The following is an 11,145-nucleotide window of genomic DNA, read 5'->3' as shown; positions in this document are numbered from 1 at the left end:
CACCGTCCACAGTCATGGACTGAGCGCCATCGTAGGCTCAGGCTGAGAATAATAGAAATGAGAATAGTAGAAAGTGCATGAGTTAACATACTCAATGAATATAACGAAAGGTTGTAGTTTATTTTATATTTTACTTAACTTCAAAAATAATAATATTTCACTAGTAATGTCTTTCAAATCTCTAATAATGCCTTTCAAATCCACTGATAATGACATCCTAATCCACGTTAGATGAATTACAAAACCATTGGATTTTAAAATCCATCAATAATTCAAATCCATTAAAAACACATATCCAATAACACCCCCTTAGGTTTTTGTGTGTTTAGGACGTCGTCTAGTTTTGTTTGGTGCGGTTTCTATTTTTGTCTTTGAGAATATTTGTTAATTATGTAAGTGAAGATTAAGTTTGATTTTATTTTGGAAAATATTTACATATTAATTAAAAATAATAATGCGACCGTCTAGACAAATTGAAGTCTTTATGATAGACCTAATTGTGTAGGTTTCTATTTTCTTGAGAAATATATTTAGCAGCATCAGTGTTCGCATGCACACGTTTCTCCGTTATTTACCTGAAGTCTCTCCGGTCACAATCTTAACACTATAAATTAACTTTGGAGTGTTTAATTTGCACTAGAAATTCCAATGTTATCTTTTTTGCTTTGACTATAAAGTTATACTTTATATTCCACCTTACCGATAAAAGAATGTGGGCATTTTTTTTTGGAGAAAATGTGATCCATTGGTGATGCAAAGTGTATATATTTAACTGAATCAAACTGATAAGCAAAGTATTTATTTATATAACTTTTGCTTAATTCAATCTTTTGAGAAAAGCAAGTGATCCCGAACTTAAGCCAAACTCAAATTAACTTTGAGGACTTCGACCTTCTTTGTTTTTCTTTTCATTTTAATCTATATAACTGCGACTAATTAGTTATAATTCATTTTTTATCATTTGAATTCATTCATCATATTAAGGTAGATTTTGATGTGTCCACATTGAAATAATAAGCATACAGTATCTGTCTTTTTGTTTCATTAACTCACCCGAGTTTTAGATATAGAATATAAAGGTATGTATTTGTTACAAAATTTAAATATATAACCCATGTTGAGACTATAAAACTTGCTTGAAGTATATATATTAGCCACGAGTTTAAGATGTACGATGACGTATTAAATGCTACCATCTCTTTTGTCTCCCTCTAAAAGTCAAACAAAAATAAGATTGTGTCATTTTCGAGATTCTTATATTAGTTCACTTCTTCTTAACCATCCCCAACTAAAATTTGAAATTTTAATATATAATCGAAAAACAAACAAAGATTACTATACATATAATTTATGTATTAACTTTCTCAAATATATAGTTTGGGGTACTATTACAAATTTTTGAAATCTAAATCAATGAAAGATTATTATGATACAAATATATGCAAAATCAATTTTGTACAGTATCAATGTGTGTTGTACACATAGTCGAAAAATAATTAATACACAAACTATATATGTATATACCTATATCCACAGAAAAAAATAATGCTACTGTTCTTCTTTCGTCTCTCTATTCACGAAATGGCCAAGTCTCCGAACAAGTTTGCCTGCAAAGAGAACCACAACAAACATATTAATAAGAGATCGTCAAAATTCAAGATTAAAAAATATATCTATATATGTATATGACCATCTCTAACTCACTCTATGATATCTTTCCAATAAGAATCACTTGCTTCGTCATCAATTACGTCACACCATGGCTGATGATCTTGGGTGAACGTTGAGGTCGATGAAGGGTTTGAAGTGTGATCAGTATGCCTCAGAACTTCCTTATTCTTGGCCATCATTTGGGTTTGCTTAGACTCATCATCAGGAGATGCCGAAATCAACGGTGGAATAGAATTCTGATAATCTTGATGAGCAACTACACGAATGGGGCTAGTAAACGAATCCAGAGGCGGCTGATTAACAATGTGGGAGAGGCTTTGGGTTTGATCATAAAGATTTTCACCGATACTTGGTAGGTTCTCCAAGAAAGAAGATTGGCCAAAGAGGTTGTTGTTGTTGGTGTGATGAGTTTCAAGTGACGAAGAGGCATTGTTATTGTTGCTAAGGACTTGAATCATACTATGTAACAACTGTGCTTTTGCAACACTTGTTGCGTCCAGTTGTATATTTTGATTTAGATTCAAGAGGTTGTTGAAATTTGCGGCAGCTAGTAGTTGCGGGAGAGCGGCTAGAACGTTTAGATGGTCGGTTCTCGGCCGATGGGTCACTGGATCAATCCCCATCTGCATTAGTTTCTTTCTAATATGAGTGTTCCAATAGTTCTTTATTTCGTTATCCGTTCTTCCTGGGAGATGACCAGCTATAGACGACCACCTTAGCAAACAAATATGGAAAATATATATAATTTTTAGTGGGTTAGTTAAGCTTTATACGTATTATATAAATTTGCCAAGCTATATAACAAGGAAACTAATTATAGACTTAATAATATTGAAACATTGACGAGTAAGTATGCATGCACCAAGCAAACTCCAGTGTAGCAGGTTTTTTCATGTATATTCTTCTATACCTCAACTAACAAAAAAAAAAATGTATAAAAATATACACTTTTAGACTATGTCATATATTTGATGTATAAATATGACTGAAGACTGAGATTTTTAGAAACTTTAAAATTCTATTAATTTTAGCCACACACAAAAAAAAAGGTCTATTGAAATCACTGATAATAAAAATCAGTAATAATTTATAAAATCTTCTAAAGCTCGTCAAGCTAGTATGGAAAAGAATTATATGTTTTCTGATTTTTGCTCTTGATGAATATCTCAAATATTATCATTTCTAATTAAAGTAATTAGGAAAAAAAAGAAGTTTAAAAAAATGTATGATTAGTTACTTGTTTCCAAGAAGAGAATGGAGGTTGATGATGGTCTGCTCTTCCTCAGCTGTGAAGTTTCCTCTCTTGATGTCTGGTCTCAAGTAATTAGTCCATCTCAACCTGCAACTCTTTCCACACCGGTTTAAACCGGCTTGCTTTGGAAGAGCTCTCCAGCTTCCATGGCCATGTTTTCTTATATGATAAATCAGTTTCTGATCCTCCTCTGGTGTCCATGGCCCTTTCTTTAATCCGCTCTCATCGCAACACGGTGATCTCCCCATTTTTTTTTTACAACATATACCTATTAAATGTACCTGTACACAAAGTTAAACAATAGAAAGAAAAATTACAATCAAGTACTTTTAAACGGAAGCACAATTATGTATAACATGTATAATTTTGCTAAGATATCGGATTTAATTATGATCACATAAGAGATTGTTGAGTGAGCATAATAGACCTGTGAGAAAGAGAGATGATTGAGAAGATAGATATAAGATTGTGTGAAGGCAAGATCTTAGTTAGTAGTGTTTTGTTCTTGGCTTTATATATAGAAGAAACACACAGAAGAGGCTTTCGTCTTCGTCTTGTGTCTTGTCGGAACAAGATCTTAGTTAGCTCTTTGTGACGTGTCCATTTGACTTTAATCAAATCGGATAGATGAAATTATGAAAATACCCTTTTGGTGAAACTAGAAGAAAAATGAGAGAAGGAGATGTTCAAGTTTGTGAAGTAATGTGTGGAATAAAAGTTGCTACAACTAATTCATGTTGACAATGTAAGTTTCTCAAACTTTTTTAAAAAGTATGAGAATTAAAATTAAAGAAAGTTAGATATTCAAAGAGTCATAGAATGTAACTCCCGTATTAGTTTAAATTACAATTCCAGTAAATAATTTAAAGTACAATATACAGCTGAGTTTAAAATAACACTATAAACTCTAAAATTTTAAAATGCGAGATACATAGTTTTGTAGTTTGTATTGTGTTTTGATTAATCGGTGTGTCAACACGCAATATAATATATGCTATGTATATTAATAAAAAATAGTAAATAAATACATATGGATTTTGAGCTGTGATCGTGTATGTTTATACACTATTAATTGAAGTACTAATTACTACTCAAAACAATTATTATGCAGAATAATTTATAATGTTATGTTGGCACAACAATATATTGCCCAAGCGATGCAGACAGTGCCTACAATAGTATGGATTACTACTGCTCATTGGTCAACTAATGACACATCTCAACCATATACACATCATATATCATAATAAAGTCAAATTGTATTATTGAACCGTGTTCGGATCAGTCGATAAATAAAACAGTTCAGTTTTTTAAGAAAGGGTTGCCTCTTATCAACTCTATTTAAAATTTTCTTTTACACTCATATATTTAACTAAATCTACTTTTCGAATGAGGTTTTTGATAAAAATTCGAAATTTCAAGAAAATGTAACAAAGCTGTTTGTAACTCTGTACGAAGTATAACAAAAATATAAACTAACGCTTATTAATTATCAACACATTAGCAAAATTATCTATTATTATTTGCAAATATACGCGTGCAGGCGGCGAGGGAATCTGGATATACACATTTACAGTACATTCATTTTCCAAAACGTTTAATATAAAGAGTATTTTGGTCATCTGAAAAAGATTAATCAATTGGTCTCGATATGGTTGTTCATTATTGGTATAAATCTAGTTTTAAGCACATTAAGACACGCAAACTATTTTGTTTGAGATCACAAACCCATGGGGTCCCCCAAAAACCCTAATAACTACTATTTTCTTGTTTCTTTCTTGATTCTTGTATGTAAATCTTTCTCTATATATATTGCTGACATCATTTTTTAATATGAACAAACGTGAGAAGGCATCCGTATATAAGTAGTAGCCATGACATAATAATATATAAAATCAGTGGTAACGATTTCGAAATCTCAATAATCATGCTTTTTTTTTTACTATTGAAAACAGGAGAAAGTGATATTTCGTATATAGAAGTTTCCAACTAATCCGAATACGACAGAGCATTCCTATCCCACAAATTAAATGATCTTCCTAGCTATAGCCAAACACACTTTATAATTCGGTCTTCGGTCTTCGGTCTTACCTAAAGTGCATTTACGGAATTACGGTGTTTAACAAAGTTACAAGTACACAATATTACATTCAATGGTTTTGAAAATGTAATTGATAAGATTTAGATGTTGATAGATGAAATTAACTAGTACAGCTTTCATCAAAGCTAGATACATATCTTTTCATAAGAAGAATATCCCTTTGTGATGCTCAATAAATAAATAAATAAAGTTTCCAGAAGAAGAATTAATGGTAAAAATAAAAACTCCGAAAATTAATATGAGGACAAAACTAAATTATCCTAATCTCTAGACTAATTTTCTCCATAATGCACAACCCAACGCCATGAAATTGTAAATACGGACGTTAATCCTTTTTATGTGCCTTTTAATATACGTACATGTACACGGCACATCTATATATAATAGAATCAAGTATAATTTGTGTATTATTATATACGTACACATATAATTAAACCATCAATATTTGCTAAAAGACAAAACAAAATAAAATAATACAGTACTCACGCAAGCTAAAACCTGATTGGATGTTGCTATAATACTCGTAGTTCCCAAAGCATAACACAACATAACTTAGAGAGTAATTAATTAACTTAATTATCTCTTATGCGAGCCATGCAATGTACGTAACGTTACGTTCGGATTTAGAGAACGAATATTTTCATGTACTGTCACTAGTGGACGAAACCAGATGTAATCTTATGATGCTTATGTTTTGGTCTCTTGTTCAAACATATAATTCATAAGCAATAGGTTTGAAATTATTTTTGTGTTCTGCAAATGATCAACCAGCAATTCGATCTACATGCATGGACTATGCTCTTTTTCGACTAGTTGTCCCTATGTATAATAATACAAATAAGATCGGATTAACTCGTTTAATAAAGATATATATCACACACACACACACATATATAGCGTACGTCATATGTACTGATAAGTTTGTATTCTTTTGCGTATAAGATTTGATCTAGTTAAATTCTGTAAAGTAGTTTGATAGGCAAATCGTAAGTTTACGGAAAGAAAAAATTAGATATTTTAAGATGTTCATAATAAATAAATAGAACGTTTGGATAATTAGCTTTTTCTCTGTCTTATCAATATACTTATTTATATATATAACACGAAAAATTTGGAATATGGACACATTAAAAAAGACTGACACAAGTATATTTCTATCAGTATACATACTAATATGTATTTGATTGAATTACGCAACATAAAAGATAATTTGGTCAAATTTTGTCGAAAATACAAAAAAAAAAAAAAAGAATCCCATAAGGTGTAAAATAAAAACGTTTATCACGTACGTACGTAGCTAAATGAAAGATGAATGGAACAGATGAACAATACCAATATTCTTTTTACCATCTACGTATACTTTAGTTAGTAAACAAAGGTTTCGTTAAACTAAAGATTTGTCTATTTTTAACCAACGATTTTAACTTTTTCCGACCTTTTGTTATCCGTTTGAAAGTCAAAAAGACTATGAAACACAACTACTGTCTTTCATTCATGTAATAATGTCTTTCTTTTTTTTTTTACCGTGGGATGGGAAACTTGTTAGTTCAGTTCTGTCCGGTTAAAACTCTTTATCCTACAGTTACTTAACGTGAAAAAACTTCATTACAATGATACCTACCAGTTTTTAATTAGAGAGAACCAAATAGCTCTTCGCAATTACAGCGAATAATTAAGCATGGTTCTTTTTTAATTCCGAATTAAACGAAGTCGTTTCATTCTATCGGGCTGGGCTTCGAATTGCTCTCTTTTAAGTGCAATGGCCCAGTTATACTTGAGGTGTCTTTGGACCTTGGTTATTATTTTTTGGATTCGTTTGTCTCTAAAAATAGAAAGGTACATGTGTATTATGAGAATACTATTAGAAGGTTATAGTTATACAATACGTAATGCAAGAAAAATAAAGGAATCAATTCCTGGATATATTTGTAATAGAGATTTTAGTTTCTGGGTTTGTTGACAAAAGAGGGAATTAACTACCACAGTGTTTGGTTCAAAAAAAAAAAAAAAAAAAAATCTACCAGTGTAAGCCAAAAAAAAATCGAAAGAAGAAAAGAATCATAAACCAACAACTTAAACAATCCTATTCGAGAAGAACTGAAGAAGCCATAAACCAAAAATAATAAGAACATTAATGAAGAAATCAAAATGGTGCAGAGAGAAAGATGTGTGTATACCTCAAGAACAAGAGAGAGGCTTTGTATTTATTTCTGGTTCATGGGTCCTTTCTTCTTAAGAAGATTTCCAACTTTACCAAACAATGTCTTCTTCTTTTTCTTCTCCTTCTCCTTCAACAGCTCATCTTCTCCAGTTAATCCATTTACAGGTGAGGTTTTCTCGCTTTGGTCTTTCATGTTCGTCTCTTCCTCCTCATCTTTTGCAGACTCTTGTTCTGGTTTCCCCCTGTGGAAACCTTCTTTCTTCTCAATCTGACAGCTTTCCCACAGTTCTTCAACTGTCGCATTATCTGGTGAATCTTCTTTCTCTCCCTTCCTCTCAAGTTTCATGTCCATGCCATCGAAGGTTTTTACTTTACAAGACTCGTCTTCTGCACTTCTATGACCATTCTCCTCAGAAAACTCAACCACCTTTGGAAGCAAATCATAGTCTTTCTCACTCTCACTGAGTTCACTGTTCTCTTCTGTATGTTTCTTAGCCAATGCTTCCTCGAGCAACTTGGACAACTTCTTGATCTGTTTAAGAGAATCATCCTGTTTCACTCTGAGTTCATCGTTCTCATGAACAATGCTTTGAAACTCAGTTTCTTTATCCAGCATTTTCCCCTTTATTTTCAAGGTTTCAGCTTTAGCTTCCCTGAGAGTCTCCTGAAGATAAATCACCTCATCTTCCACTTCTTTTAGACTATCTCTCATTTGAGATTCTTTTTCCCATGCTGCATCAGCTTCTTCCTTTGTCCTTTTAACCAAATTACCCAACCTATTCATTTCTTTCCCCATTGAAGAAACTTCTTCATCAAATTCCTTCACGTGATTCACCAAACCGGCTTCTCTCATCTCCCAGTCTACCATTGCGCTCTCAAACTGTTTCTTTGTTTGTTCTACCGCATTGACAAGAACATCAATCTCATGTCTCGCCTCGTCAAGCATATTTTCATACTTTTTGTTCGTTGTTTTAATGACCAACTTCAGATCTTCAATCTGTGTTTCATAATCCTGATCACCTTGACTCTGCAATTTTTCTTTCAACTCGCGTGATTCACTCGACACTTCGTGCAATGCTGAAGCCAAACTCTCCATTGCTTTCTTACTCTTCTCCTCTTCTTCCTTTGAGCTCTCTAGATCTGACAAGATCTTGTTTTTCTCTTCCAAGAGCCTTTGAACACTTGAAGTAGCATCTTGCTCCTTCTTTAAAGCCTGATTTTTCTCCTCATTCAGAGTTTCAAGCTCATTCTTCAGTTTCTCTGCTTCTTTCTCCATCTTAGATAACTCTTCCTCTGCAGTACCTAGCCGCAGTTCAGTTTTCTCAAGATTAACCTTTTGGCTAGCAACGGTCAACTCCAATAACACAATTTTCTCCTTATGATCCGTAATTTCAGATTCCATGGCGTGCAATCTATTATTGCTTCCTTCCAACTGCTTTGTCACAGTTACCAGAGATACCGAGGCAGATCTCTCCAGCATGTTAGCTTCTTCCAACCGTTTCTCCAATTCTTTCGCTTTGTTCTGCCACTCGTCAGCAAAGCCGTGCGCATAAGATTCTGCCAACTTGGCAGCTTCTAAGTCAACATTAAGCTGCTCAATGATCATCTCTAATTCCTTGACCTTTGCTTCAAAACTTCTCGCTTTCTCAAGCTCTCTTTCTAAAACCACTATTTCCGCTCCTAGTTTTGTAGCAATCTCATTCTTGGTTATGGTTTCCTTCTCTCGGGTTGAATCAAGCAAAGCCTTCAACCTTATTAGCTCCGAGGACAAGATGTCCACTTTCTCTGCATGAATTGCAGCCATCTTGCTAGCATCATCTGCTTGACTCAAAACCTTACTCTGAGCATCATTAGCAGCAGCCAATTCTTGATTGGCCTTCTCCAGCTCCTGGTTTACCAAAAGAAGAGCAGCTGAATCCGTAGCATGTTGGTTCTTGACATTCTCGAGTTCTCTCTTCCATTCTTCTTCTTTTCTCTGAACAGCCTCTATACCCGCCTCAACTGCCTCAAATTTCTCAATTTCAAATACCTCTTGGGACCTTTTCTGAGTTTTTAAAGCCTCATCTAGTTTCCTGGATGCTTCTTCAGCCTCTTCCCGCGCTGCTTTAAGTTCATCAAGTGCCTTAGCTTTTTCATTCTCGAGCAATGTTATCAGTTCATTCGCTTTCCTCAGATCTTCCTTGAGATGAATCGAGCGAGGTTGGGAATCTGATCCTTTCACAGCCCGTGTTTGAGTTTTCTGCAAACAATCATTAGACAACAAAAATGGATATCAAGAGTTGCAGCATAGTGTGGCAACACAAACACACAACTGAAGAACGAAAAAAAGCATCCTCAATTCAAGATATCAAAAATAATTAATGGGACACTTACCTCTGGTGGGGTTGGAACTTTGGGGGACCTCTTTTCAGTAGAAGAAGGCTTTGAGTTAGAAGAAGAGCGCTCGAGGGAAAGGCGTGACTGTTGAGTAGTAGGTGAAGGAGAATTAAGTTCAGATTTCGTCACTAACCGAGTCAGTTTAGCCACTCTTAGAGATGGTTTGCCCAAAGGAGTTTCAGATAAACCAGTCCTGCTTCACAAAACAACAACAAAAACAAAAGTCTCATCAAGCTAGTAAAAAAAAGGAGAAAGCTCTCTATACTCGCAGAGAATTGAGTACTCCAAAATGTCAATGCAAGTGAGTAACAATTTCCAGAGGTCGGTGATTATCTAAATAAACAAGGCATCACAAATTCACCAAAGTTTTGCAGCTAAAGAAAGACATATGTATCTGGATAAGGAAACAAGAAGTACAGATGGAGTCTTTCTCTCACTCTTGTGAAGTCTGCCGTATAAAAACACTAACCGAATCAATGGAAGACTTATATATACAAGAGCTAAACTTAGAAAGTAAAACAGAAGAAGAAATATAGAAATCAAAGATTTAATAAGAAGACGACATGGCATTGTATATATAATAAGATTAAAACGGGGATGATGGATGATCATACGAATAAAAATAATATGATGGATGGATCATGTGGGCTACAAAACTATATACTATATTCCCGTAAGAAAAATTAGAAGATTACTAAATCCTAAACCCATAACCTATATTAGATAGATCTACCTCAAAAAAAAAAAAAAAAAATCACAAACAACGAAAAAGAGGAAAATAAAACCAAACCAGATCGGAATTTGAATCGAGGGGATATTTCTACCGACCAAAAAAAAAAAAAAGGATCGGAGGAGAGTGGCACTTAACGCTTACTTAATCTTAGAAGAAGCCATAATCACAGTCTCCGTTTCGCTGGATCACTGAGATTGTAAATAAATCACATTAGAGGAGGCGATGAAGGAGCTATGAGAATTGAGATTAAAAGAAAATACAATTACTAGTAACATCTAGTAGAACCTGCAAATAATTTCAAATTTGTTCAAATTGGGTTTCCATTTATTTTGCGTAGAGATGAAGTGAGAGAGAGAGAGAGAGAGACAATGATTCGGATGATCAGAGTAAAGGAACGACTGATGAACTAACGTAGAAGAATTATACAAGTTGGTGTGGTTCTGTCTCTCAAGACTGACTGAGGCCAACACTCCCAAAAAGCGATAAAGCCAATACCGTATATTGTACTCTGTGTATGTATATTACTAGTAATTAATAAAAATTCCGATTCGCCTTCCTATCCTACGTGATTAACGCAAACAATAACGACTTAGCTACCGTATTAACAACACCAATACTACTACTAGTACATTTATTTATTTTTATCTCGCTTGATTCCTTTTTTTTATCATCCATCATAAATCAAAAACGTAAGATTTGGGGGAAACAAAAGACGACTAACTACTGTATATTCTAATTAGTTTATTTCCTAAAGATTATTGTTTTTGTGTCTCATCATCAAGGATTCAAGATTAATAGTAGCCAAAGTTTTAGCAATGCAACGAGAGATATTTTTGTGGTGTGGCTAAAAT

At 33.6% G+C, this 11,145-nt stretch overlaps 2 protein-coding genes across 5 annotated transcripts; both read right to left on the bottom strand.

Annotated features, from left to right (window-relative positions):
* Positions 1–1,410: 1,410 nt before the first annotated feature.
* On the bottom strand, positions 1,411–3,437 carry LOC17891336 (transcription factor MYB41). Its single transcript, XM_006300136.2, has 4 exons — positions 3,351–3,437; positions 2,909–3,204; positions 1,705–2,385; positions 1,411–1,607 (listed from the first exon to the last, which is right to left on the bottom strand). The coding sequence occupies exons 2-4, from the start codon at positions 3,169–3,171 to the stop codon at positions 1,571–1,573; spliced, it is 981 nt and encodes a 326-aa protein (XP_006300198.1). The 5' UTR covers positions 3,172–3,204; positions 3,351–3,437; the 3' UTR covers positions 1,411–1,570.
* A 3,477-nt stretch (positions 3,438–6,914) lies between these two features.
* On the bottom strand, positions 6,915–10,742 carry LOC17893714 (WEB family protein At3g02930, chloroplastic). Of its 4 annotated transcripts, none has more exons than XM_023786663.1 (4): positions 10,580–10,742; positions 10,436–10,482; positions 9,559–9,757; positions 6,915–9,424 (listed from the first exon to the last, which is right to left on the bottom strand). In XM_023786663.1, exons 2-4 carry the CDS (start codon positions 10,453–10,455, stop codon positions 7,229–7,231), a joined length of 2,415 nt encoding a protein of 804 aa, XP_023642431.1. In that variant the 5' UTR covers positions 10,456–10,482; positions 10,580–10,742; the 3' UTR covers positions 6,915–7,228. The 4 variants fall into 4 exon arrangements, with proteins under 4 accessions (XP_023642431.1, XP_023642432.1, XP_006297010.1 ...); XM_023786664.1 differs by having other exon boundaries at positions 9,559–9,754; XM_006296948.2 differs by having other exon boundaries at positions 10,436–10,742.
* Between the last annotated feature and the right edge of the window lie 403 nt (positions 10,743–11,145).

Source organism: Capsella rubella, unplaced genomic scaffold (genome assembly GCF_000375325.1).
Source record: "Capsella rubella cultivar Monte Gargano unplaced genomic scaffold, Caprub1_0 scaffold_3, whole genome shotgun sequence".
Classification (NCBI taxonomy): Eukaryota; Viridiplantae; Streptophyta; class Magnoliopsida; order Brassicales; family Brassicaceae; genus Capsella; species Capsella rubella.
This window is presented reverse-complemented; position numbering and strand designations above follow the sequence as displayed.

Bases quoted from the DNA above. Each gene is read 5' to 3' on its own strand.
- LOC17891336 (XM_006300136.2), bottom strand. From the start codon at position 3,171: ATGGGGAGATCACCGTGTTGCGATGAGAGCGGATTAAAGAAAGGGCCA. The intron at 2,386-2,908 runs GTAACTAATCAT...TTGTTTGCTAAG, and splicing joins CATTCTCTTCTTGGAAACAA to GTGGTCGTCTATAGCTGGTC. The intron at 1,608-1,704 runs GTGAGTTAGAGA...TTCTCTTTGCAG, and splicing joins TATTGGAAAGATATCATAGA to GCAAACTTGTTCGGAGACTT.
- LOC17893714 (XM_006296948.2), bottom strand. From the start codon at position 10,455: ATGGCTTCTTCTAAGATTAA. The intron at 9,758-10,435 runs GTAAGCGTTAAG...TGTTTTGTGAAG, and splicing joins ATGGCTTCTTCTAAGATTAA to CAGGACTGGTTTATCTGAAA. The intron at 9,425-9,558 runs GTAAGTGTCCCA...GATTGTTTGCAG, and splicing joins AAGTTCCAACCCCACCAGAG to AAAACTCAAACACGGGCTGT.